At 37.4% G+C, this 10820-nt stretch overlaps 2 protein-coding genes and 1 pseudogene across 4 annotated transcripts; all 3 read left to right on the top strand.

The window, feature by feature from the left end:
- The first annotated feature begins 289 nt into the window (after positions 1-289).
- On the top strand, positions 290-2181 carry LOC143144916 (uncharacterized; annotated as a pseudogene). Its single transcript, XR_012991557.1, has 5 exons — positions 290-399; positions 455-498; positions 542-700; positions 1049-1283; positions 2043-2181. The product of XR_012991557.1 is annotated as an uncharacterized LOC143144916 (transcript).
- A 95-nt stretch (positions 2182-2276) lies between these two features.
- Positions 2277-2585, top strand: LOC143144384 (uncharacterized). Its single transcript, XM_076306727.1, has one exon. The coding sequence runs from the start codon at positions 2277-2279 to the stop codon at positions 2583-2585; it is 309 nt and encodes a 102-aa protein (XP_076162842.1).
- A 5256-nt stretch (positions 2586-7841) lies between these two features.
- Ada2a (Transcriptional adapter 2A) lies at positions 7842-10583 on the top strand. 2 transcript variants are annotated; one of them, XM_076306617.1, is made up of 3 exons: positions 7842-7990; positions 10027-10207; positions 10328-10583. In XM_076306617.1, exons 1-3 carry the CDS (start codon positions 7927-7929, stop codon positions 10500-10502), a joined length of 420 nt encoding a protein of 139 aa, XP_076162732.1. In that variant the 5' UTR covers positions 7842-7926; the 3' UTR covers positions 10503-10583. The 2 variants fall into 2 exon arrangements, with proteins under 2 accessions (XP_076162732.1, XP_076162731.1); XM_076306616.1 differs by lacking the exons at positions 10027-10207; positions 10328-10583 and adding an exon at positions 8175-9729.
- Positions 10584-10820: the final 237 nt, after the last annotated feature.

The raw sequence follows: 10820 nt of genomic DNA, 5'->3' as shown, positions 1-10820 counted from the left end.
ATACGTAAAAAGTATTATCTTTTTTTTTTGGTGAGAATGAAACACGATTTTTTTATAGTGTATAAACATTTGATTAAATTATATATAATCTCCATTTTGGAAAACGAAACGACTTTCCGAACAACCCAATAATTTCGGTGTACGAAAGGAACACAACCAACGGAAAATTTGGATCAATTCGCGACGATACACGAAACGATGAAAATTCTTTTCTCCGCGAAAAAAATGTCAGTATACGGTTAATTAATATTATCCACGATGTAAGAGGAAAATGACCGAGCGAAAAAGGATGGCACATTGCAGACCGTATGGTTACGGTCTCACGAGCGTTCAAACACCGGGCGTTGCGACGGACGACGGCACGTTCGTTACAGCGGATGCAGCCGTGCAGCCGCACAAGTGACGTCCGTGCACATCGGCAGCGTAGAGTAACGCCAGAATGTGCGTTGCACAGTGCCAACGAACCAGTGCCAGCGATCCAACCGCGCACAAGGAGCGGCTTAATTTCGAGGCCATCGAGAATATTTCTAATGGACGTTAGAAGTCTTGATAACGGAAATAGAGAGACGCCCCTTTTCTATGGGACGTGTCCCCATCGCGAGTAGAAAGATTGCAAGAAGAAGACGGAGGGATTGTTGCAGCGACCGTTGCAGCGATCGTGACGTTGGAATTTTCAGGAAAAACCGAAATCGAAAAGAAGGTTATCGATGAGTGAAAAATAATAATATTGTATATTCTGTACGCAGATGGCTTTTGTATCGTAGAATTCTGTTTATCGTTGAATAATGAGAAACAGCAAAGTGGAAGTCGTATAGATGTACATGATTTATTGGTGCAAAAGGGTGCAACGATAAATGTAGTGATTTGTGCGTACGTCGATTTTTCTAAAAACGTGTTATTCGACAAATTTTATGGAAATTTGGGATCGAAGAAATATATAAATTGAGAATGGTTCTCGTGAACAGATACATTGACAAGTGTCCAAGCAATATTAAAATCAATCCTTTCGTCTTCGATATTCAAAGGCTTACAAATGCTTAATTCACAGGCAATGGGAAACTCGTCTTCTACTGGATTTCCTCTCTCGTATTGGTGTAACTTTTAACGAAAAAACGGACAGCCTGGCAAAAGAAGCGTCTCTTTACGTTGTGCAATATCAATGTGGATGCCTAGTGCAGGATCTCAACCATATAATATGGCGGTGTTCTAATCTTGAAGACAATAGGAACTCTAATCACAGTCTGCAACTATAATTAATCTCTACTGAGTACTCAATAACATACGTATGATTCTTCAACAATTTAACAATAGTAACGTATTGTGTATTATTGTATATTGTACGTTCACGTAATCCTTAAGACAAGACTCCTGTCAATTTATTTTCTGTATCTTTAGTATGCACAGCAATGTGCATGCTGCTAATAACCCTGTAGTGGGTTTTATAGTGTAAAAAAAAAAACTAGATATGTTGAAGTGAGATTGGTAGGTCTTTGGTACTTTAAAATGGCAAAGTAATTCTTTGTAAATAAAAATAGCCCCATCACGGAAACATTCAAGACTACTCGCATTCGCTTAGATATGTAGTAGAAAATTTAACGTTTAACACTAACAGTAGCCTGCTCGGTCAAACGATCGTTTTAAAATTTGATTTAAAATTTTGCATTATTCGTTAGTTCTTTCGTTCATTTAATTTCACGTAAACTCTTATTTTGTTTCGATATCATTTGTATTCCTTTCGAAAAAATATGATCTTTATTTCATAACTAATCAAATTATCAACCACGATAAGAATGACGTAAGTGTGCGTAAAGTGCCGATACAGTTAGCGTTAAAGATTTATTTTACAGCTGTAAGATTAAATTAGTAGACTTCTTTTTTTAAAAACCCTTCTAAATGTCACACCCCATTACTTAAACAAGCGTGACCACTTCCAGTTCATGGAAACCTGTCTGTTCCTTCGAGTGTATATATTTAAAAACATATTAATTCGCCGGTATCTAATCGAGAGGATTATTAGAGTCACGTTGCTCTTCATTTTGCAGTGGACAAAATTGTCTCCAAATGGAGAAGCATTCGAAATAACTATGTCCGGAGTTTAAGGAGACGAAACGAGAATAAGACCGGCTCCGCGAGAAGAGTGTCGCGATACGTGAATACGGACCAGTTAGGTTTTTAAACGAATCTCGAGAATCGTTGCTACCCACAAATAGCAACATCGAAATGGAATCGAACGAGATCGACGATTTCGAAGACAGTGTCCCCAAAAATAGACGAGGATGAGACCGATAAGAATAATTTTGCACGGAAAACGGCGAAGAGAAATTAATTTACAAGATAAATTTCTTAATTTTATAGAAACGACGCGAAGATATGAGAACGAGGACGAGGATATGGTATTTTATAGGTCAACGCTGCCGATGCTGAAAACTTATACCGTGGAACAAAAGTTTGGAGTTCAGAATGCAAGTAATGCAATTGATACAAAGTTTTCTCGTACAACCATCCATCGCAGTTTCTGTTACAACACGTCAGGTTCTGCGGTTTTACATCACTGTTTGCATAACACGCCCAACGTCAGAAAATAGCAATAAATAATGTGCTTCGCTATAAAAACCTGCATCATTTTCTAGCGTCTCGTTACTTACGCGAATGTTACTTACGCATATTTTAGAAAAGTTTCGTAATAATGAAAACCGACTGCTGCGTTCAAAATCGAATATCGCTAGAATCGGGAAGACCTTCGCGCCTTGAGTTTCAATTTTATTGACATCGAAGTATAGTAACCTGGACTTTCGAACAAGCCTTAAAAGAAACTGTTAAAACCTTCGATCAGTTCCGATATAACAGTTACTTTTCGACTTTTAACTTTCTTTTAACTTTTTCCGTTTTAAGAAAACAGTTACAAATCCACTGAAACTTTTATTTCGTGTATTTATACATAATTAGAAAACATTTTCTTTTTCGGAGAGGGGAACAAGTTCGAGTTGGACAGTAACGGTTACTTTGCTTGGAAAAAGTTACAATTGTTTCAAACACATTTACCGTTGTTTGTTACCGTTAATCATTCTACGAAGTTCTAAGTGTATACAAACATTTGCAAGTGAGATGAAATACGTTGAGCAGTTCGCATTTACAATGAACGCTAATGAATCAGACCTATAACAACATTAGTCTACCAATCGTTGATAAAAATATTCATACGCTGTAAAACAGTCGATAGAAAAATATGAGTGACATCGAACGTAATTGGATACAATTCGGAACAAATCAGAAACATAGACATCGTTTCTTTTCCTTTCAATTCAAAAGTGTAGCCTGTAATTGCTGATCGAATTGCTCGAAACAAAGGTTTAGGGTTAAAGAGTATAAATTATGGAGAAATTCAGAGCAACGTGAAAGGAAATTTTATTGAAATCTACTGAAAATCAACGTGTTAAATGTTTCGCTTGTATAATTAAAATGTATATTTTACTCAGTTCGGAATAATAGCAAGCTTTCCCTCGATCGATGTTACAAATTTTATATCTCTATTCGTATGCGTTATTCGATCGAGTAATTTGCTTCTACCAACATGACAAAATGCGTATTGCAATAGTCTAGCGTGTTTTATAGAGCGCACCCTTTGTTCGTTTTATTCGTGTGTTTTCTCTTGTCTGTAAGAATAACACTACTGTCTGGTGTACGACTTTTTTCATTATCAGTTACGGACATCTAGAACACGGTTCGCGTGACCGAGGTGACGATGCTCGCCAACAACAGCGTCCGACGTAACGTCTGTTGCTTCAACGTTCGTGCGACGTTAATCTAAGGCCACGTTCACAGACACGTTACAAAACGAATGACTTCTTTCAAATTTTTTACTCTGTTTACAAGACATTGTACCGTAAACGTAACAATCGCTCTGCGACGACTGTTTTAACAAATCTCGTTCGTATTTACCATAGTCGAACTACGTTGGTGTACGATACGTTCTCTGTGTTAACATCATACAGGGTGAGTCGATATAGAAATTGTTGTCAGGAATATCGTGTTATCTTCATAGAAAATACATTGTATTCGAGAGGACTTTTTAATATTTTATCTCACACTTTGAGAGACACTAAGGTGTTATTGATTTTTTCAAACGACACTGCATAATACTTTTTAGTGCTGCGTTGCAAAAGACAATTTAAAGACAAATTCAACGATCGATAAGATGACCTTTGGTCAATCTTAAAGGTTACCTTGGTATCTCTGAAAGTGGATACAAGACATCAGATAATTAAAAAGCTATTCGGGATCTCTTGAATAAAATACACATTTTGTACTAAATGTTTCTTTTCCTTTTATCGTATCAATAGATAACGAGATATTTCGAGAAATCGTTCCCATCGACTCATTCTGTACGAAATCGGACGATGTCTACAAAATCTTGAACGCAATACATATAATACTTTGTACTAAATGTTTTTTTTTCCTTTTTATCGTATCAATAGATAACGAGATACTTCCAAGAACCCTTCCTATCGACTCATTCTGTACAAAATCGGATGATGTCACAAACGGTCAAAGCAACCGTGAAAAAACGAAGCAGCCATTTACCAAAGACTAATTAAACATAATTCAAAGGAGTAATTTAACAAGGACCATGTCGCGTATAACAATTTGAACATTTCCCAGCTTTCGTGCCGTGTGTTTTCCCCATTGTAACGTTACCCGGAAACGTAGTAATAGTCTCAAGGACGACCTCTAATCCAGATCGCGAGAAATTTACGACACAGTTTAATTGTTATCCAAGGTACAATTCTCAAGTACGTTCGTATATATTTGCATTATTTCCGTAGCAATCGTTATCGTTGACGCGATCGAATCCTTCCCGGGTCTCGTTCCCAGCGAATCGCGGTGGACGCCGCGATACGTACGATGTTCCACCGCAACGGCACGCGTCCATTTCTTTTTCTCGCAAAAATCCGATTTTACAATTCGAGCCACGTGTACGAAATAGGACGTCCTCTGTCGAATGGTTCGCAATCGCTTGTACGCGAGGCGAACGATAATTCAGCCCACGGAAGACGATGAATTAAGAATTCAGGGAAACGATGACGAGGCTCGTCTCTACGTGCACATGGAAATGAACGAACAACACCGGTTACCTGCACGATCACTTTTATGATTCTGCATTTTTCGAGTCCGCCGCGTGAAACACGTCGCGTGCAGATCCGATCGACGTCACGGCGAAACTCGTTGGAAATCACGATTCACACGATTCGGGCGAGAGAGAAACGTGAATTTTCCGTGACGATGCTCACGGGCGACGAGATACCTCGCGGGGCGATAATCTTTCCGATTTAGACGCGCTCGACTCGTAAAAAATTTAATGAAACCGGTAACACCGGCCAACAGGCCGCAATAAACGTACATTATGAATTTTTCAGCCGATTACGGGAGGGCTGTAAACGAATAATCGTCTCGAGGGAAATCTTTCGTAAGGAAAGATGAAGGCCAAGGTCGGTTGACCGTTCAATAATCGTGAATCGATCGGAGGGTTACGGGTTCGTAATGGGCAAATAACGATCGCACCTTTTTATCGCATCGATATTGCGTAACGCAAACAGGGAAACATCGAATTCCCGCGTTAAATGCACACGCGCTGAGCATTCGCTGCTCGGAATGAAAGATCCAGTGCATGAAGAATGAATCAAACATTAGTAACGAAGCAACTGTTACACAGGGAGGCCTGGAATAAGTACCGTTCGAAGTGGAATATAAATCGCGAATTTCATCGCATAACGTTGGGAGGAAAATTTGTTGCATTATCCGTTCACAATCTCGTGGAGTGAAAATGACGTTTTGGAAGCTTGTCTACGGATCGATTTCTTTAAACGGCGTGCTACTTCTTTTTTAACGGAATACTAGACTGTCCGGCGACATTTTGTTAGATAAATGTGAACAGATTCGATGCTCATCGCGCTGTAAACAATTAAGGTTTCAGAGCTTTTCTCAATGTTCGTTTCCAATGTAACAAAGATACCGATTGTGTTACATTTTTCACTTCTCGTTTCCTTGAAACGTTATTGCGTTACGCGTCGTTGAATTTTCTATTTTATTCAACGATACGTCGATAAAGTTAACAATACTTGTGGAACATCGAAACAATTGAAAAGGAACAAAAACATCATCAATTTTGGCGTTACTTCTAACGACGTTTGTCTCAGGATTTGATTTGCATAGCACGAGTATTTTTATTTAAATTTAATTCATCTCGTTCGAGGAAACGTTAGTTTAATTATTTTTAGTAGGTTTTCGATTCCACGAGAGAAATGAAACTTTCAACGTAGACGGTACAATAAATAAGCGACAGCTTTTCCAATTGCGTTAGAAATCAGTAATGCAGTAATAACGATTGTATCTGTCATTAAAGACGCGTTAGAATGCTGAGGGAAAGAAAAAATGGTCGAGTCAAAGTATCAAGAATTCTGGCATGACGTTTTCGCGCTACCGTTGCCAATACATGTGCGTACTATATATTATTATAAGCAGACGCCTTTTGCAAATTGCAGGCGACTCAACGACCAGTTCAATGTGCGAACGCCTTTTAAACAGTATGTATCTGCGTTACGTGTTCGCACCCATCGTTTGCTCTATTAAAGATAACGTAGGCGAACTTGTTTGCACACCCGAGTCCTTTGTTTAATATTTTTCTACCGTTGCAGTAACGTTACGTCGATGCTATAAATGCGCTTACATCGCGTGCTTTCGTTTCATTAATTAGAAAAAAAGAATGAATTATCTACCGTTAGGGGGCTCGTGAATGTTATTCAAATATTCCTTTTGATAAATCGTAAATAGAGATTTCTACGTTCTGCAGAACTCTACAGTTACGAATACGTCGAATCAATTTTGAACGAGAAACGTCGAATAACAAATGAAAGAAAAACGTGTGTAACCGTTCTTCATCGAACGCAGATTACGATTTTAATTACGATAAGAATGAATATTTCATTTCGAATTAACGAAAATTTATGCAAGTAACTCGATTCGATTTAATGAACGTCGCAAATAAATCGCTGTATCTGAAATTTGTATTCGTATCTATTATTCAAACTATCCATTGTCTATACTTGCTGTTACTAAAATGAGTGAATTTAAGGAAAAACGACGAGAGATGAGTTAACATTGCTATCTTACGAGGAATGTTACGAGAAAGTTTTTTTTACATACAATTAAACGGAGTTTCAACTTCTTTTATCGAAGAAGAAATATAGTTTCATGGTTTGTTACGTTCGCGTTTTTCAAGAGTATTATACCTGCGTACCAACTTATACGTGTGTCTACTGTATCTAATTTGAAAGACATGCTAGTACGCATGTTAATTATTTTGATGTCAAATTGTTCGATTTTGTATTCGAAAGGCATATAGTTTTACGCGTTACCTTCACGATTTTACATATTCAGATTGTGTCTGTACTTCTATCGTGATTATCAAGGTTGGATAATGTTTCAAATGTACTTACAATTGATGTATTCGGGAACCGGTTGTACCTTCACGGCTTCTTCGTTTCTCCGTTCCACGTGATAAAACTGTAATATTTAAAATTAATTCTGTAACTGTTGCAATGATACAGATTGATCCATCTACTTGATTTAATTATTTAATTTTCGTATTTACAACTATTAACTATTAGAAAATATTAGGTTTTTTTTTTACACACAACGTAAACTTAATTTCTTTACGTATCCAATTCATCTTTCGAATAGCGGCGCCACGATACAAAGAATTAAAAGAATTACCGACAAAGAACACGGCAAATCCGAGCACCATCTAGTGTAGCTTTTCTAAATTACACCGGCTACCGTAAGCATCAGTAAGCATGCTCATCCGTTAACAGTAAACAATTAAGGAGTTGTTTTTCGTAAAATATTGCAGCGCGTACTCGCTAAAACAACATGGCCAATCCAAATTTGACGGATATGACGGAGGAAGACGCCGCTGATCTGCAATTTCCAAAAGGTACGTTTTATGGATGAAGTAAGAAGACGGATAGGAGTTCCTTGACTGTTTCTAACCTCAACTTTGTGACATTTGTCAAAGTTTCCTCGATATCGCTACGCGTTTAACGACGAATATAACACGTCAAGAACGACTTGTATTCGATTTTGCGGCATGGCCTAAGGTAACGATTTTCCTCTTTCAGACTGCTCATCGAGTAGAACAGAAAACATCGAATATGACGTAGAACTCGACGTATCAGTCGTAAAGGATGAAATCATTACTTCAGACCCAACATGCCGCGTATGCAAATCTGTTTTGACGGAGCCGTACATTCGTTGTGCTGTATGTAATAACACAGAATTGTGTCCCTCTTGTTTCTCCAGTGGATCCGAAATTGATGATCACAGAAACGATCACGACTATATTATCATAAAGAATGAGTTTCCTTTAATCCATGGGAGCGGTTGGACGGCAAAGCAAGAATTAGAATTTTTAGATGTATTACAGGAATGTGGTTTTGGCAATTGGGTAGATATGTCGAAAAGAATGCAAGGAAAATCAGCGGACGAATGTAAAAATCATTATCTTCAACATTACATCGATAATCGGACATTACCAGGATTACCTATAATCAAAGAAACGAGAGCAAGCTTATTCGGTTGCGAACCTATTCCTTATTTGTACAAATTACAAGATTTGGAAGAACCGCCAAGGTTCACATCCAATACTTTAAATTGTAAGCTTTTGGCTGGATATAACGCAGCAAGGTCAGACTTTGAAGTAAATTTTGACAACCACGCGGAATTGTTAATTTCTGACTTGAACTACGACGAGTTCGATTCGGACAACGGTAATTGTGGGTTAGGGAAAGCATTGCAAATAGCTATAGTGCAGGCGTATAATAATAGATTGAGAGAACGTACGAGAAGAAAAAAAATTATACGAAATCACGGTTTGATAGCATTTAGAAGAACTATATCCTGGATACAAAGATACGAGTGTACGATAAGTAGAACGCTTGCGGAGAGATTATTAATTTTCATGCAATTACTCAGCGGTATGGAGTTTGACTTTTTTATGGAAGGTCTACATCGTACTGGAGAACTTCAGAATTATTTGTATAAACTGTTCGAGTTCCGCTACAACGGTCTAAAGCACTTTCATAGTGTCGTAATGTTTCAAAAATTGAGTAAACTTAGACAAGAGAACGAGAGAGAAAGAAAGCAATACTTGAATAATCCTGAATATAGTTGGAAATCCATATTGCCCAGTTGCAATATTAGTTCTAATACTTCTATGTCGAATGTGATTTCACAACGAAAAATGGCACCGCCTCTTATTATTAAAGGTCTTCCAGGATACGAAAAACTTACCTCGGCCGAAAAAGAACTTTGTTCGGTTACACGCATAGTACCTGCTAATTATCTTGATTTTAAACAACTTCTGATCGGAGAGAATAAAAAGAATGGTTATCTTAGGTTGGCGCAAGCCAGAGTTCTGCTTAAAATCGATGTAAATAAAACGCGTAAAATATATGATTTCCTCACAGAAAAAGGATATATAAATAAACCAAATCAATGATTGCTACATTAGTAATGAAGCAAAAATGTGACTATTTTATAAACGAACACTTTATATTTTGCGAGTACTGCCAGAATTGTGATATTACGTATTAAGATTTAAATTTAAGATTCTGAACTAAGTTAGAGAATTGAAAAAAAAATGACTGAAACTAATGTAAGTATGCATAATAGTATGCAAATAATTCTGTAATTAATAAAATACTATGTATTGTAGTGCAAAATATTTGTAACATATTAATTTTGCTTTGTACAATTTTTATAAATACCATAAGATGTATTTTATAATAAACCACATAAATAAAATATGTTTCGAACTATTCAGAGCATAATTTTTAATAAAAGACGACCTTGTAACGATTTGAAATAAATAATTCTCAGTGGGACCTAAGCCAGAGCTTGCAATGAATTTTAATAAATGGTAACGCATTCTCGATCGAACCAATGGTATTATCTTAATTTTTTTCTCTTTAGAGTTTGAAAATGCAGAGACGTTGTTAATCTCGGAGGTGTCGATGCTATTGGAACACAGAAAAGCGCAAAACGAGTCCGCTGAAGAGGAACAAGAGTTCTCGGAAGTGTTTATGAAGAGCTTAACGTACACAAATCGATTCCGTCGATTTAAAAATAAAGAGACTATCGCGGCAGTCAGGAAGTAAGCGTCACGTTTAAGCATAGGATTACCATCGATAAGAACTTCATTAAGCGCAATAATTTACATTATTAAATGCACAACATTTAGTACGATCACTTATATCGATTTTGTTTGTTTTAGTTTACTTATGCAGAAGAAGCTCCATAAATTTGAGCTAGCGTCGCTCGCAAATCTTTGCCCCGAAACACCGGAAGAAGCAAAAGCGTTGATCCCCAGTCTGGAAGGACGTTTAGAGGACGAAGAACTCAGAACGATATTGGACGACATACAAACCAAACGATCTCTGCAATATTAAAAAGGAACAGTTCGAGTTTGACCTGTGTTGTCTCACTGTGATCATTTTGTATATCTTTCAATAAAGCTTTGCCCTTGCGTAGTTGTGCGAATATTTCCAAAATCCACTTGCTGAAAGCAAAGAACTCGAAGGAGTTGATTAAAATTTGTTAATACTGTTCGGTTTCGCCAAGGTAAACATTTCCTTTTAAGCATCGTAGTCGGGTTACATAATTTCGTCGTTCGACGACCAGCCAAAGGAATCTCTGAAGAAAACGGCTAATCTTACTAACGACAACCGCGCATTACCACCAGATAATTGCATACAGTTGGTTGCACG

The sequence above is a fragment of the Ptiloglossa arizonensis genome, chromosome 3, assembly GCF_051014685.1.
Source record: "Ptiloglossa arizonensis isolate GNS036 chromosome 3, iyPtiAriz1_principal, whole genome shotgun sequence".
Lineage (NCBI taxonomy): Eukaryota > Metazoa > Arthropoda > Insecta > Hymenoptera > Colletidae > Ptiloglossa > Ptiloglossa arizonensis.
The sequence above is the reverse complement of the archived record's forward strand: the minus strand, read 5'-3'. Positions and strand labels throughout refer to the sequence as shown.